Source organism: Equus caballus, chromosome 12, assembly GCF_041296265.1.
Source record: "Equus caballus isolate H_3958 breed thoroughbred chromosome 12, TB-T2T, whole genome shotgun sequence".
Taxonomy (NCBI): domain Eukaryota; kingdom Metazoa; phylum Chordata; class Mammalia; order Perissodactyla; family Equidae; genus Equus; species Equus caballus.
In genome coordinates this window covers 687,675-704,055 of record NC_091695.1, presented here as the reverse complement: position 1 = coordinate 704,055, position 16,381 = coordinate 687,675, and the positions used below count along the sequence as shown (strand labels likewise).

The 16,381-nt window shown below is 54.0% G+C and overlaps 1 protein-coding gene across 15 annotated transcripts in view; it reads left to right on the top strand.

The window, feature by feature from the left end:
- TCP11L1 (t-complex 11 like 1) overlaps positions 1-16,381 on the top strand; it is a 32,112-nt gene that overhangs the window by 12,873 nt on the left and 2,858 nt on the right. For 10 of the 15 annotated variants that reach the window (XM_070229197.1, XM_070229205.1, XM_070229204.1 and 7 more), the window contains 5 exons: positions 1,173-1,309; positions 2,841-3,055; positions 6,143-6,324; positions 8,390-8,562; positions 11,708-16,374. In XM_070229197.1, coding sequence (XP_070085298.1) covers positions 1,173-1,309; positions 2,841-3,055; positions 6,143-6,324; positions 8,390-8,562; positions 11,708-11,910 — 910 coding nt within the window. In that variant the 3' untranslated portion in view covers positions 11,911-16,374. Of the gene's footprint in view, positions 1-1,172; positions 1,310-2,840; positions 3,056-6,142; positions 6,325-8,389; positions 8,563-9,916; positions 10,806-11,707; positions 16,375-16,381 lie in introns of those variants that run through there. The other 5 variants (XM_070229206.1, XM_014729339.3, XR_001378033.3 and 2 more) reach the window with 4 other exon arrangements.

Genomic DNA, 16,381 nt, shown 5'->3' with positions numbered 1-16,381 from the left:
CCGACTCAAATTCCTGTTGTAAAGAGGGGGCACTGGGGCGGCTGGTGGACTGGGGCACACGCCTGTGGAGAGGAGGCGGCAGTGGAGGCCTAGTGCCAGCTGATTGTGGCCGTGATGGCACGTGGGCCTGCGGGGCCAGATCTTTTGAGTTTTCAAAGTAAGGAATCCTGTGAGCACAGACCATGTTTGTGGGTTCCTTCCAGTCAGTGGTACCCCAGTTGGTGGTTTCCAGGGTCTCTGGTTTCCTGTACGTGAATTTAGGGAGCTGTTGAGAATGCTCAAAGGAGAGACAGAATGCCCTCAGGAAAGACGGGCTTTCCCGCGTGTGCGGGAGGCGGACAGATGGGAGGGGGAGGGCCCTGAGCTGTTCCTCAGCCTGCCGTGCTTTCCCATAGGAAGTCCCTTACGTGCAGGGGAGCGTATTCTGTCACACAGTGGTCAGTCAGTCCCAGAGGGCGTCCAGGGACTTGGACACCGTTTGATCCTGTTCCTGCTTCTGTGCAGGGCCACACCTAACCCTGTCCCTTGGGTTCTTAACCAGCTCCTGCAGGTAGGCCAGTTAGCAGCTGCTGGCCTGGAGAGAGTAGTCGTGGTATGTGACAGGCAGGACGGCAGACACCCTCGGCAGGGTCCGGTCTGCCCACTGGGTACGTTCCGAGTGTGAACTAGCAACTGTGCCTCCAGAACCAGAATGCAGAACGCAACCCTGACACTAGGAGAGCCCGGAGGAGAGGAGAGGAGAAAGGAGAGCTAATTTTCTTTCTTTCCTGGGGAAGTGAATTGACTTCTGTGCGACTGGGGACGGGGTGGGAAGCTCTCCGCCCTGAACCCCAGGCCCTGGGCTCTGTCCCTCCTCTGTGGCTGTGCGAGGGCTGACCCGGAGCCCAGGAATGCGCTCTGGTCTCGGCAGCCTTTGGGGCTGTGTCTGCTTGGGGACCAGGGGTGGAGGAGCGGGGCCAGAAAGCAACGTGAACATTTACAGTTTTCCAAACCGTTGTTTAAGTTTCTGTGTTCTCTAAATTTTTCTTAATCTACTTCTCATGATGTCTCTAGCTTTTCTTGCTCCCCTTTCTGAGATGAGAAGATGATCTCAAGTCAGTCCCCTCTTTCCTTTAACACAGTGTTTACTCCCAGGCGCCCGTTCTAAACCCTTTTCTCTCCCTGTCCCTCAGGGCGATGTTCTCTGTGCTGGGCCTCATGAAGGTGGACATGGCCAACTTCGCCGTGAGCAGCATTCGGCCGCACCTCATGCAGCAGTCGGTCGAATATGAAAGGAAGAAGTTCCAAGAGCTTCTGGAGAAGCAGCCCAGTACGTTCGCGTCCATGGTGCTTTCTCGCGGTCTGTGTCTGCTCATTTTAGTTGCTGTAGCCTGTTGCAAACGGTATTGTTTTCAAAACAAAACTAAAATTTAGTATGAGAATAGTCTAATTTGAAGACAGAAAACTCCAAAACATTAGGACTTGAAGAGAAAACTTAATCGAGAAGCAAGAGAAATATAAACAGGATATAAGAATAGAAATTTAAGGGGCCGGCCCGCGGCCGAGTGGTTGAGTTCACCCGCTCCGCTTCGCGGCCCAGGGTTGGCGGGTTCGGGTCCCGCAGTGGACACGGCACCCTCATCAGGCCACGCTGAGGCGAGGTGGCACTCACAACTAGCACATACAACTGTGCACTGGGGGGCTGTGGGGAGACGAAGAAAAAGATTGGCCACAGACGTGAGCTCAGGTGCCAATCTTTATTTTCAAAGAAGAATAGAAATTTAAAAGAGTGAAGAAATCCTAAATTAAATGGGTTTTCAATGAAATCAGGAGTTTGACGTGAATTATATGGTTGGCCTTGATTGTAAAATCATGACAACTTGTGACTTTGATTCACTTTTTTGTTCCCTGTCAAGTGCATCAAGAAATTGCACTTTTCTTCGCTCTGTATGCAGAAATCTTCTGATTTCATATCCAGAGAAAGTCTCCTTTTTAGGAACCTCTCAGGTGACTGCGAGGAAACAGGGACTGGAAGCCGGAAGGACCTCGCTTCCCGGCGACCCTGGCTCCGCCTCGGCGGGCGCGGGCGCGGGGCGGTCTCCGGCCGTTCGTCCCGCGCCCTGCGGGGCCCGTGCGGCTCGCGGCGGGCGGCCGGCGGGAGGTCGGCGGGTCGGGCCTCAGGCGCGGCCGGAGCTCGGCGCCGGTCCCAACCCCGTTCCTCAGATGCGGAAGTGATTTTGAGAGATTCGTGACCCGAACTGACAGACCCCGCGGCTCCCTCCCCGCCAGCATCGCCCCGGCCTCGGGCCGGCTGGGCTCGGAGGCTGAGGGCCCAGCGAGGGGGCGCTGCCCGCGCGGACGCGTCCTCGGCCCCCAGCCCCCGAGGGTCGCGGTGGTGACGGCGCCGAAGCCGCGGTTCCGAGCCGGCGGGCTGCGTGCCCCTCAGCCGGAGCGCCGCCGCCCCGCCGCGCCCTCGGCCGCCCTGGATTTGGGGCCCCGCCGGCGGAGCCGCCGCGCCTCCAGGTTTGAGGGGGCCGCCTCGCGCCTCTCGTCTCCGGGGCCCCGGGCGCCGCTCCGCTCAGGAGACGAGGGGCGACGGCGGGCCCCGCGGGGCTCCGGGCCACCTCCGGCGAGACCTCGGAGCTCGGGCGGCGCCGGTGCCTCGTGCTCCCTCGCGTTGGTCCGCGCCCCTCGCGGCAGCCGAGCACGTGCTGCCCGCGTCTCTGTGGAGAGCGTCGCCTTCAGACGGGGCCTGAGGGGCCGCGGGCGCTCGGCGGGGAGGCGCAGCGCGGGGTGTGGGCGCGGCGCCGCCCAGGGCCCCTCCCGGGCCGTCCTGGTAACGCGCGGCCTCGTCCCCACAGACGCGCTGGACTTCGTCACGCAGTGGCTGGAAGAAGCCGCCGGCGACCTCGCGGATCGGACGTGTGGACGCGCCCTGCCGGCGGGGGGCGGCGCCGCGGGCTCTGGGGACGCGCCGGTGCCGGTGCCGGTGCCGGTGCCGGACGCGGCGGCCGTGCAGGATCGCGCGTACCTGCGGCTCCTGCGGTGGGACCACCTGCGGAGGCCGTTCCCCGAGGTAGGTGCCGCCGCCGCCGTTCCTGGGGTGCGGCCCGACTTTAAAGAGAAAGCTTTCGTTACGGTGTGGCACACACCAGGAAACCGCCCCTTTAACCTCGCGTGATTCACTGGTTTTCGTGCGTTCCCAGAATCCGGCGACCGTTTTCAGAGCATTGTCACGGCCCGCACAGAACCGTTCCCCTCCCCCAGCCCTGGCCCCGCTGCTGTCGGTCTTGGTGGGTCTGCCTGTTCTGGGTGTTTATACAGATGGAGTCCTACAACGTTGGCCGTTTGTGTCTGGCTGCTCTCACTGCACAGAATGTTCGTCCATGTTGTAGCGTGTGTCAGTGCTTCGTTCCCTTTTTTTTTCTTGTGGTAAAATATACATGTTCACCTTTTTTGTGTGTGTGTGAGGAAGATTAGTCCTGAGGTAACATCTGCTGCCAGTCCTCCTCTTTTTGCTGAGGAAGACTGGCCCTGAGCTCACATCCGTGCCCGTCTTCCTCTACTTTACATGTGGGACGCCACCACAGCATGGCGTGCCAAGCGGTGCCATGTGCGCACACGGGATCCGAACCGGCGAACCTGGGCCGCCCAATGGGAACCTGTGCACTGAACCGCTCCTCCGCCCGGCCTGCCCCAGAGTTCACCGTTTTAAGCCCGCGGTTCAGTGGCGTTAGGCACGTGCGCCTGGGCTTGCAGCCGTGGCCACCGTCGTCTCCGGAACTTTCCGTCTTCGTGAACTGAAGCTCCTCCAACACCAGCTCCTCTTCCCCGCTCCCAGCGCGGCCCCACGTCCGGCTGCGCGAGTCTCCCTGCTGGGGCCGCACGTGAGTGCCAGCGTCAGTCCTGCCCTTTGTGCCTGGCTGACTTCACTTGGCACGGCGTCCTCGAGGCCCGTCCCCGCTGCGGCTGTGTCCGCGTGTCTTTCAGGCTGAGTGACCGTCCGTCACGTGGCCGCCCCCCTTCGCTCTGTTCCTTCCTCACCGAGGACGTTCGGGCGGTTTCCGCTTCTGGCTCCTGTGAGTTGCTGCTCTGGCCGCGTGCGTGCAGGTCTCTGTGCGGCCGTGCGTTTCCGGTTCGCTCGGGCGTTTCCGCTGCAGCCGGGCGTTTCCGGTGCGCTCGGGCGTTTCCGGTGCGGCCGGGCGTTTCCAGTGCGCTCGGCGAGTGCCCGGGAGGAGAGCCGCCGGGCCTCGTGGAGCCCGAGAGCGCGGTGAGGGGCTGCCACGCTGCCGCCTCAGCCGCCGCGCCGGTTCCGGTCCCCCGGCAGGTGTGGGGCCTCCCGTTTGTGCGGCTGAGTTGCTCTGCTGTTTTTGTGTGTTTTGATGAAAACCACGGCAGTGAGCTACTTTTCGGTTCTATGTGAAGAAACTTCTTCCCCTTCCGTGCAGAGCAATATTTTTTCTTTTTATGTTTTTCGCAGTAAGGGCTTCTAACGGCCCGGACTCACAGGGGAGCCCCCCGTTTTGTCTGCAAGGAGCTGGGCTGGTGTGCAGACTCCCCTCTCTTTGGAGGAGACTCGGGCTTCTCTCCTCTCGCCTCAGGTCCTGCTGCGTCTCTAAACGTCTTCCTCATCTGAGTTCCTTGTTTTTCTTTTCAAGACGTTGTTATACGCATAAGATGGCAGCTCTTGCCGGAGTTCCCGGTTCTGTGCCGGAGGAGGCTCTGAAGGGGGTGATGCAGCGGGCGGTGGGATGGTTCCTTCCTGGAGAGTGGTGTGCTCCCTCCTCCGCTGGAGGGCCCGCTCAGCCTGACGTGTCTCTTGAGGAACAGCGGGGGGAGCCCGTGTTTTCATAGCTGCTCGGAATGGACACTTGGACCTTGTTGGCATCCCAGACTCAAGTGCGGATGTTGCGGGGAGGCCGCAGAGCGAGGGGCGGCCTGTCGCAAAGTGAAGTCACGAGAGGCTGAGGATGGGTCTGTTGAAGCATCTTCGTTGAACAGTAGAGGAGGCTCGGTCTTCAAAGATAGATTTTACTTCCCGAGAAGAATCCTAAGCTAAGACCCCAAATTGTTAATGTCTTGGTTTAGCATGTTGGTTTCGTATCGGAAGAAGTCCTGAAAGTTTATTTGATTAACGTGTAAAAACTCGGTCCCTCCTCCCCGCCAGGCGACTTTGGCCTGTGGACCCCGGGGTGTCTTTCACGTGGGGATGCAGCCGTGGAAATTCACTCATGGACTGCTTTCTAGTGGCTTTGGGTTGTTTTCTGTCCTTTCTACTTTTTCTAGCTACTATTTATTTTTCTTACTCACTTCCCAGTTCTCGGGAGCCTGCTTGGTGCAGGGTGCCAAGGGGGATGATCGCTGGCTCTGTGCTCAGGACTCTCCCCACCTCCCTCCTGGGCTCACTCTGGGTGGGGCGACTGCTGTCTGGTTTGTCACAGGACTTGGGAGTTTCAGTTTTAAAATCAGGACAAACTGGGAGGACTTGGTCACCCTAACGCTGTACCCTAACTCTGTACCCTAACTTAGACAGGGATCACTCTTCCCTCTCTGATGATAGAACTTCTTGTTTATTGAGTGTTGGCTCTACCAGCCACTTTATATACATGGTCTTTTTGCATCTTTACAACAGCCCTGTGAAGCAGGAAACCCTCTTTTGCATGAGGCTCAGAAAATTGAAGAAACTTGCCTGAGGTTATGCAGCTATTGAATGATGGAATGTGGATTCACATTCTGTCTCATGGTTTTGTTTTGTTTTGTTTTGTTTGCTGACGAAGACTTGCCCTGAACTAACATCTGTCGCAGTCTTCCTCTATGTTTTTGTATGTGGGTCACCACCACAGCATGGCTGCCAAGTGTTGTAGGTCGGCGCCCAGAACAGAACTGAGAACCCAGGCCCCTAAAGTGGAGCATACTGAACTTAACTGCCAAGCCACGGGGCCGGCCCTGTCTCATGTTCTTAATGAGCATGCTCTACTGTAGCCTTTCTAAGGATGAAAGGGCTCTGAGATGGAAGGAGAGTTCACATGACTCCCCAATAGCTCTGAAATGACTAGAAAATCCTAAGGAAACTTGGGGGGGGTGTGTGGGGCTATGGCCCCCTGCCTTCTGCTGGCCAGCCACATCTACAGCTCAGGGATGATTTCTGTTGTGTTTATTACAGACGGTTTTGATGGACCAGGCTCGCTTCCAAGAACTCCAGCTGCAGCTGGAGCATCTGACCATCCTGGGGGCCGTGTTGCTGGTCACGTTCAGCGTGGCAGCCCCGGGAGTCTCCAGCCAGGCCGACTTTGCCGAGAAGCTCAAGATGACTGTGCAGATTCTGCTAACAGATATGCATCTGCCGTAAGTGGCTGAGAGCAGTGGGCTGGATGGATGGGAGGCAGCGGGTGGCAGAAGCAGACTGCAACGGGGGTCTCCTAGTGAAGGGCAGAATCTGGGGCCGCTCTCTAGGAACTGAAAGGAAACCTTGCCCTCCAGCTTTCTTCACCGTGGTGGAATTGACTCAGGGCCGTACAGTCAAAGTTGGAATCAGCTCTAGGGCTCACGAGGCTGTAGGATAGTGACCTCCAAATATTTGTGACCAGGATCCTTAGCAAAAAATTCATTTTTTGTTGTGATCTAGTACACACTTAGACACATATGTAACTGAAGTAAAAAACTTCACAAAGTGAAACTTACCCTGACTATGCTTAATACATCCCAGTGTTTCTATTCTATTCTCATTCCATTAAAAATATATGTCTACATTGGTTGCTACCCACGGAATTGCTTTCACAACCAACTAACAGTTTGGACAACACGTCCCGAGGGAAAGGTCATGTAAGAAACAAGCTGTGGTCTCAGAGTTGCGTGTACAGTCATCCTTTGGCATCCCCCTGGGGGATTGGTTCCAGGGCCCCCTGCAGGTACCAAAATCTGGGGATGCTCAAGTCTCTTATATAAAATGAAGTAGTATTTGCATATAATCTGCCCATGTTCTCCTCTAGATTACTCATAATACCTAATACAATGTAAATGCTATGTAAATAGTTGTTATACTGTATTGTTTAGGGAATAATGACAAGAAAAAGTCGGTACGTGTTCAGTACAGGCAGAACCATTGTAGGTCTTGCCATCAGAGGTTGGTTGAATTTGCAGATGTGGAACCCACAGATACAAAAGGCAGACTCTGTGGTTGAAGATTCCTTGCCTTTGCACATTCGTCATAGACATTTATGCTGGGTGAAATGGGTCACTTTATCAACCAGCACTAATCCACACTTGTGTGAGGCCGGCTGCTGTAACTGCTCCTGCGGCGACATCAGATTAGGTTACTTATGTGGTTTAGGGCGTATTGAATGTGTTTGGATGTTTCTAAGTAAGCACTGTATCTGACAAGGTCCACTTCAGAGGAATCTTCAAGGGGAATGTCCCAAACATTCTCATCCTTACCAAATGGGGGAATTACACTGCTGAGTTACATGAAGTGTGCGTGTGTCCATGGCAGTGAGGGGTGTGTCCACATGGCACGTATCCATCACTGTGTGGGTGTGTCTACGTGCTGTGACCAGAGCTCCAGAGTCAGGCCTTAGGCCGGGAAGGTGTTTGCTGAGCTGAGGCCCTTGCACAGGTCTAGTCCTGGGCTTCGCCTCAGTCACCCTGCAGTGGAACTGCTCTGTCACAGCGACTGCTGGGGGCCCATGCAGCGCTGCCCAAGGCGACCAGCCCTTCTCTGCCCTGTCCGCCAGGTGGTCAGGGCCTGGCACAGAGTCAGGACCAGCAGTGAGGCCCGGGCTGGCATGTTCGCATCCACCTATTCTACTGCACGAAAGACATCAACCCCAGACAGAGGCAGTTGCCTTCTCCCGGAATCCCCACAGCAGGAGGGCCCCCACAGATGCTCTGGAGAGCCTGGGGTCCCTGGGAAATTGGGGTGCTGATTTTCTTGACTTTTGGATTTCAATTTTATTTATTCTTTTAAAGTAGTTGATACAGTGACATGTTTCCAAAATTAAAAGGGACAAAATAGTATCCGGCTAAAAGTGTCTCTCCCTCTGCTGTCTCACAGCTACACGATTTCTGATTTCTTGCATCTTGCTCCAGAGGTGTTCAAGGTGTTTATAAGTCAGTTCCAGGCTTCTTTCACCACATAGATCCTAGTAAAAAGTGGGGTTTTGGGTCGTTGGTCCTGGGATAGTCTGAGCCCTCCCCTTCCCCCCATCCCTTCTAGCCGAGAGAGAGAGAGACAGAGAGTGCCCTGAGCCAGGGGTCCCAGCCTGAGAGGCCAGGAGGGAGGAGGCGAATCTCCCTGCCCAGAGCACTCCTTATACTGGTCTGTGCCTCTTGGTGCGGGTGTGGAGCTGGGCAGGCGTGGGCTTCGTTCACAGGTCCTGGCTCCCCTGGCTTCTCCTTTCCCTTCTCTCTCCAGCTCCTTCCACCTGGAGGATGCCCTGACTGCCATCGGGGAGAAAGTCTGCGTGGAGGTGAGCAGCCGCCTTTCCCTGTGTGGGTTCAGCCCCCTCACTGCAGACCAGGAGACCGCGCTCAAGGGCCAGATCCAGGCTGTGGCCAGTCCCGACGACCCCGTCCGCAGGATCGTGGGTATGTTTGGGGGAAGACAGGGAGCAGGGCTGTGCCCTCAGGTGGGCTGGCAGGCAGGCCCTCTGAAGAAATCTGGAAGGGTTTTGATGGGTAGGAGTGCTGATGAGTGAGGTGAGAGTGATTGATCGCCATGTTGCAGTTTGGGTCCCCCAAAGGTTTGGACGAGTGGCCAGCAGCCGCCATCATTCTGAGGGAACTGGCTTTGGACCCTCGCTCCCACACTGTGAGATCACAGCAAATACACGCATGGGTCTCTGCCCGCAGCTCCTGGCACAGGGCTCCTAAAACCCTTGTGTTGTCCTGAGGGACAGAGCACCACCAGCATCTTCTGTTCTCGTATTTGGTCCTTGTTTTTTGTTTGTTTGTTTTTGTTTTTTTTGAGGAAGATTAGCCCTGAGCTAACATCCACTGCCAATCCTCCTCTTTTTGCTGAGGAAGACTGGCCCTGAGCTAACATGCATGCCTATCTTCGTCTGCTTTATATGTGGGACGCCTGCCGCAGCATGGCTTGCCAAGCAGTGCCATGTCCGCACCCGGGATCCGAACCGGTGAACCCCGGGCCCCTGAAGTGGAACGTGCGCACTTAACCACTGAGCCACTGGGCCAGCCCCTGTATTTGGTCCTTAACCTGGTTCCTGACACAGAGCTCCTAGGTCCTTTGGAATTTCCTGGGTCATAGGAGTTCCTTTTGTTCAGTGAGGTGACTCTGGGTGGACGCCTGACTGACTTCAGGACAGGGGCTTGTTGCAGGAAAGACCAAGCTTGGAACTTTCAGGCCCCCCCGCCCTCCAGAGAGGGGGAGGGACTGGAAATGTCGACGTGATGACCCCAGAAGTCCAGGGTTGGAGAGCTGCTAGGTGGGGAACACCTCCACGTAAGGGGGGTGCTGCACCCCCACTCCAAGGGGCTCTCCCAGACCTCACCCTGTGTGTATGTCTTCCTGTGGCTGTTCATCTGTATCCCTTATCACATCCTTTATTTTATAACTAAACAGAACTATTTCTTTGAGCTCTGTGAGGGAGAGGAGATGATGAGAACCTCCAGCTTGTAGCCAAGTCGGGCAGAAGTTGTGGTAACCTGGGGACCTCCTACTTGTGACTGGCATCTGAAGTGGGGACAGTCTGCTGGGCCGGGCCCTGCACCTGTGGGGTCTGACGCCCTTTCCAGGTAGTGTCGGAATTCAGCACGACGGTAGGACACCCAGCTGGTGTCACAGAGGATTGCTTGGTGTGGGAAGCCCCCACACTGGTGTCAGCAGTGGTAAGAGCACAGGAGGCGCGCAGGGCTTCCCTACAGAGGTTTGTGGGGTAGCGAGGCAAGTGACTGACACTGGAGTTTCCTCATCTCTCAACAGGGACGGTACCAGCAACCTCACGAGGTTGCTGAGGACGGCAGGCCTGTGCGGCAGCACGTAGCGAGCACTCGGGGGAGTAGCTGTTCCTGAGGAGAGTCCTCGGCTGTCAGCCGTTACTTCCCATCGTCACAGCAGTGGCCCCGTGAAACTTCTGCTCACTAGTTGATCAAGGAATACAATGTTTATCTAATCTTAAAAATTCAGGTTTATCTTTAGCGTAATTTAATTAATTTTGAAGTCTTTCTTCAACTTCATATGAAACCAGATAGGCGTTCAGCACGTAACACAGTCAGGTGTCGCTTAACGATGGGGATGCGTCCTGAGAAAGGCAGCGTTCGGCGGTTTCGTTGTCTTGCAGACGTCACAGTGCGTCACACAGACCTCCATGCTCGTCTTCTGGGGCCACCGTCATATACGTGGTCTGTTGTTGACTGAAACATTGTTATGCGATGCAGGATTATAATGAAAAATTAGCAGGCTTCAGGCACAAGCTGCATTGTCCATGGTGATCAGATTTCAGGTTGGAGTAGAAGGCTGGGCTAGTCACGTAGGCCTGTTTCTAATACTGACTGTTTTTATTATTAAGTAAGTTACGAAAAGAGAGTTACAAGGATCAGTGGTTTTTAAAAGTTCCGTTCTTTCATCCCAGACGCAAGTGCGCTGCAATTTCCTCTGGGGGTCCCTCTGGAGGGGCCTCAGGCAGGTGCGCAGCCCCCGGATCGTCAAGAGCCCTCTTCTCACCCTTGGCAGAGCCTGGGCGGTGCCTGCAGAGAGACCTCCGGCTAGTGGACTGCTCCTTGTCCTGCATCTTGCTGTTTAGTAACGGCCAGTTATAGACATGGGTAAACCCAGCCCTCGGGCAGGATGCTGCCAGAAGCTCCACTTCTGGGTGAGGCTTCCGGCTTTAGGGACCTTAGAAAACAAAGCTAACACTGGAACAGGGGTGATCAGACCCCTGTGGTCAACAGTTTCTCTGTTATGTGTTAGCGAGTTCCAGAGGGTGTAAGTCATTTGACCTGAGAAGGTCCCCCAGGGTAGGAGGTGGGCACATCGTTTGAAAAAGCCCATTCAATGTACTGTCCCTGTTGTTTTTGTAAGACACCCCACAGGAAGGGTCGCTCACTCTTCTTTGGCTGGTGAGGATGCGCAGGAGAGTGCAAAGGCATGGCCGAGGGCAATGGCTGAGCAGCATCAGCCTGCAGCGTCCCCGGAGGTGGACGGGGTTGCAGATGGCCAACTCCATGTTCCCACTGTAGGCGTGAAAGAAGGGAGCTCAGGCTTCTTGCCTGTGGGCCGAGTGAGGAAAGGCAGATCCAGAGTCAGCGGTGCTGGAATCGTCTCTCGAGCTTGCGGTTGCTGCTTTACCCGTCCCCCACTGGACGTGGGCTTCAGCAGCGGCGGAGGTGGCCTCCATACGTCTGGCTCCTCTGAGGGCAGAGCCCCTTGGCACTCTCATTCCCCGATGCGTTCATACGCTCGTTCTGGCTTCCCACTGGTATTTGGAGCTTTTCCCAGGGTGGGGCACAGGCTGGGCACTGTGCTGGGCGCTGGGGAGAGAATGATGACCAAGATGCACGTGGTTCCTGCCCTTGTGAACCACCATCCAGAGAGGGAGGGGACACACAAATGGGCGAATGTTCACAAGTGTAAGGCAGGCAGGTATGTGGTCTAGGGGGTGGTCAGGGAAGACTCCTGAAAAGGTGATGTTTCAGCTCAAAACCGAAGCAGAAGCAGAAGTTTGTGAAGTCACCCTGAACAAGAAACAACCACCTGCTTTCTCTTCTACCACAGATGCCCGAATCCTGACCTTCTTGGAAACCTGCCTTGCCTCAGGTCATCAGAAGCCATTGCCCACCGTCCCTGGGGGATTGGGTCCAGTTCACAAAGAGCTGGAGGAGCTTGCTGTTAAGTTCGTTCGCCTGGTCAACTATAACAAGATGGTCTTCAGTCCCTACTACGACGCGACCCTCAGGAAGATCCTCGTGGGACCCTAGCACACGTGCTTCCTGCAGCGCCTTGTGACCCACCCGCTCAGATGCCTGTCTCAGCTCTAACGTCGCTTCGGAAAATGGCTATTTAGTACATTTCTGTTTAACAACACCAATTCCAAAAGGAAGAATATTGCTCATCACTGTTGAAAAGACTTGTTGAGAAACGCACTGACTTCTCTTTTGAGGGTTAGTGTTTAAGAGCGCAGGTTTACACATCAAAGCAGTTTGTCTTGTGTCGGGTTTCACAGGTGGCCTCAGCTTTTGGGGTGGGCTGCCCGTGTCTGCACCCCGCTGTGTCAGGACTGCAGCCGCCTGTCTCTCCCAGGCCTGGGGCCTCTCTCTGCCTTCAGGGAGTGGTTCTTTCTGACCCCCAAGAGTGTCTGACAGCCCCAAGAGGGAAGAAACGGAGCCTTGAGCAGGATGTGCTTAGACTCCTGTCCCTCACACACGGCCCCTCCGCCTCTGTCCAGGTCTTTCCTTGGAATGGGCTTGCATAGTCTTACTGCCTTTCGCCCGACTTCCTGCCTCCTGCCCGGCCCGGCCAGAGCCCCAGAGCCCTTTTGTTCTCGAGGAGAGTTGCGTGATTCGGAAAAGCTTATTCTTTTACTCAGAATTAGTCCTGAGCCTGGATGATAACAGTTAGGACTTAGGCGATCGAGAGAAAGGGAATTCTTTGACTTTTAAGCCTTGAAAGTTAAGGAGGAGAAAAACTTTTAAAAAATATGTTAGGGGCTGGCCTGGTGGCCAAGTGGTTAAGTTCATGCCCTCCGCTTTGGCAGCCCGGTGTTCATCGGTTTGGATCCTGGGTGCCGACATGGCACTGCTCATGAATCCATGCTGAGGTGGCGTCCCACAGAGAAGAGCTAGAAGGACCATGAGTAGGGTATACAACTGTGTACTGGGGCTTTGGGGAGAAAAAAAAGAGGAAGATTGGTAACTGCTGTTAGGGCCAATCTTCTTCATCAAAAAAATTTTAATGTTAGTATAATATAAAAGAAAACAAATGTTTGGAATTAGTACTGAAAAATTTGCTCTTCTACAATACACAGATGTCTTGATTGGATTAGGATTCCAGAATTAGACTTAATTGTTTCCAGATAAAATAGTGTAAACTTACTTATTTCTTGGATAGGGAAGTCCTTGGAAACCCCCGGGTTTTCAGCAGTTTTCAAGGAACTTCAGTGACCAGAATTCCGGACATGTCCTGTGACTGAAACGGTAGTTGGGTCTCACAGATGACCTGATCTGTTGAAAAGATGAACCATGCGCGAGTGTTTAGACAGGGACCTCCCGCCCCCAGAACAGCAGGGGCTGGGGTCCTGCAGGCGCCCTCACTGCGGCCGAGGACCCCGCGCCTCTGGGCTGGGTGGTGACGCCAGGCTTCAGAGGGGAGCAGGTTCCTTTGGGGGGAGTGCGGTTTCTGCAAGTGCGCTGCGCACCGCTCCGGGGTGTGCCTTGCAGTCAGGGCGTTGGCAGCGCCAGGTGGTCAGGAGTCGGACCCCAGGACGGATCTCCCGGTTCCGCTGGGAAGTGATGCAGTTCAGGGAGTAGAGCTTGTGAGGAGCACGGCGGCGTCCGGAGCGGCGCGCTCACGAGGCTGCAGGGCTGGGGCGGTGGACGCGTGCCGCCCCCAGGACCCGAGGACCCGAGGACCCGGGAGGGGAGCTGCGCCCCGGGTGGACGGGTGCGCGCCGCTTCCTGCGCGCTCCTCCTGGCTCTCGCGCGCCTCCCTTGTGCCTGCCTCTGGAAGGGCTCACTCTTGCCAGGTCTTTCCCTCGCGGGCTCCTGAGCCGACGAGGTTGAGTTCGGACGGTTGGGAAGGGTGACGCCCGTGTAACGGGGCGCCTCCCGGGAGCCGGGGCCCCAACGCCTTGCGTCCGCTGGGCGAGGTGAAGAGCCCAGAGCGAAGGGGCAAAGTCCAGAATTACAGTATTCATATTGAATCATTTTGTTGCTGCTCGTTGACGATAAGTGAGCTAATTTTCCTCCTGGAATCTCATGGGATTGCGCTAAGGGCCGCGAAAATGCATTTGTTCGTTTAGTCACTCAGGAAATGTTGATCAAGCACGTACTGTCACTCCTCCAGCAGCTCTCCCTCCAAGACAGGATACCCTCTGGGGTACAGATTATCCTTTAGAATTGAGTTGGTTCTATATACTGCGTACTGATTGTGTTTGTCACGATTTCCTGCCTAACAGTTTTGTGGAAACAAGTGTCTTTTATGGAAGTGCCAAGTTTATTCGGCAGGAGGGCTTCACTGAGTGGACAGAACGGGCGCCTGAGAGGTCTTATCAGCAAGTCTCGGGTTTATCTGATAGTCTCACGAAGGAAGGAAGAGCAGTACCTGCTACTTTGTCCTTTGGTGGGTGGCTGGGTGGGTGGATTCTCGGTCTAGGTGTTTTTTAAAAAAAATCTCATTACTTTTAAAGCAAGCTGTAAAATGTGATTGTTTATGTAACCACATAACCCAACTATAGGTATACTTCAGATAAGAACCACACTGATACGATGTCTGGCCAATTAACTGCAGTGGACAGGGGTCTAAGAGCTGTTCTCTGTGGAGAAAGTGATTCGTAAGTTCGGCATAGCAGGCATACACTGTGCCCGTCCTGGCTGCGGGTTCCGAACGGATTCCTCAGCAGCTGTGTTCTGGCTGTGCTTATTTTCATTTCTCCAAAGCCCTAACTTTCCTGGGCATAGAGATGCTGCTGCCACCAGCTTTCCTGGTGAGTTCCAAAGGCAGAGGTGTTTGCCGTTTGATTTCCAGTGAGCTCTTGGCGTGCCCTCATTTGTATGTATTACATTTGTATTTCTTTTCATTTAGAGGCAGGATGGTAGACTGGAAAGACTGGGAACTGTCAAGAAGCCAGAGTTCTGATCCCCTTTCTGTTACGTGCTAGCTCGGGCAGATCAGGACCCCTCCCCAACCTATAAAATGGAAGGCCTACACTCGGCCTGTCGCCTCCTGTCTAATCCTGATGTTCTGTGATGAATCTGACTTGAGTAACGTAAGTGGACTGCACAGGATTGTGCACAAAGCTGATTTGGAGGAAGGTCTGGGTTTGAGTCTTTCCTCTGCAGGTGGTCTGATGGTGGGCCAGTCAGTCTCCCTTGGGGCTCAGTATCTTCATCTGTAAAATGGGAACACTACTCACACTTCTGTGAGGATTAGATTTGATCATGGATATTGGAATGCTTTGTCCATGGGAAGGAGTATCACTTGCTTTGACAGCAAAGAAGAGCATGGAAGCCTCAACCAGTAGGTGCACATCTGTTAGCGTGACACAGTCGACTGCTGGCGTCCAGCCGTCCTCCGGCGGGCACGTTACAGGACCGCAGGGAAGGTTTTCCTCCTGTCCTGTCCTAAGACAGTGACGTTCTTTCCTCATCTCTTACCTTTTCTTCTCTCCCCATGTCCACCTCCACCCCAGTGATTTCTCCCCATCTCCACCTCTGTATTATTTGAACTAAATGATGCCTGTCTGAACAGATAGACGGATGGCTGAATGGTAGTGGATGACAGACTGTGAAGCACATTTAAAGGCCCTGTCTCATTGAAAACTAAATAAAGAACTACCACGATGTCTGCAATTGTGTATTTATGTTGGACTTTGTGTTATATAACTATTTTAATGGATAGCCTTTTGTATTCATAGTATTCACAGTAACTTCATGGTGTGGGGGAGGGGAAGGCCTTTAAGCCCCATAAGCTCTATTAACTTATCAAATGTTCCCCAATACTTTCAGCAGAATTTTCCTTAAAACTGTGCCGATGTGGGTTTCTGTCATACCTGACTAGATTGCCTCCTGAACCCGAGAACCAGGACAATCTCTAGCCGGGTTGATGGGCCTCACTGACTTAGTCGTGAAACCGGACGTGTCTGGAGTTAGCAGCAATAGTCCGATTTCAGCATTTTTACTGTTGTTTTACCTGAACTGAACATTGAGAACCTTTAAGTGCAACTTCTGAAATTGAAATTGGAGTACTGCTGCTCTGGGATTCCTGTCTGTCTCATTCCCGTTGCCTCTGCTTTTTAAAGTACTGTCTTCCTTCCGCTTGTGGCACAACTTGGTCAGGGCTCAGACGGGAAGAAAATTTAGTAAACTGCTGAATTGTTTTTCTTGACTTTTATTCCCAAAGTTTGGTAAGCTGACACTTCTGTTGAATATTTAAGATTTTTAATTAGTAACATAGTACCTGAGTTTTGTTACTTGGTATGAATTCTCTCTCAAGACTTCTGAAATTTTTATTAAATAAAAGCTAACTTTACTTGCTGAATGTCGCTGTCAAGGAAGAACACCAACTTTAGTGGAGCTCCTTTGGGAGTTGAAATGGAAAAAACAAAATTCCCGAACATGGTAATTATGCTTTTTCTGTTGTGTAAATGAACTCTTAGTTTTACATATTAAGTGTAGGCCAATAGAGGGTTATAAAATGACCAAATAAATTCATAACCATTGACCAAAGGGGTGT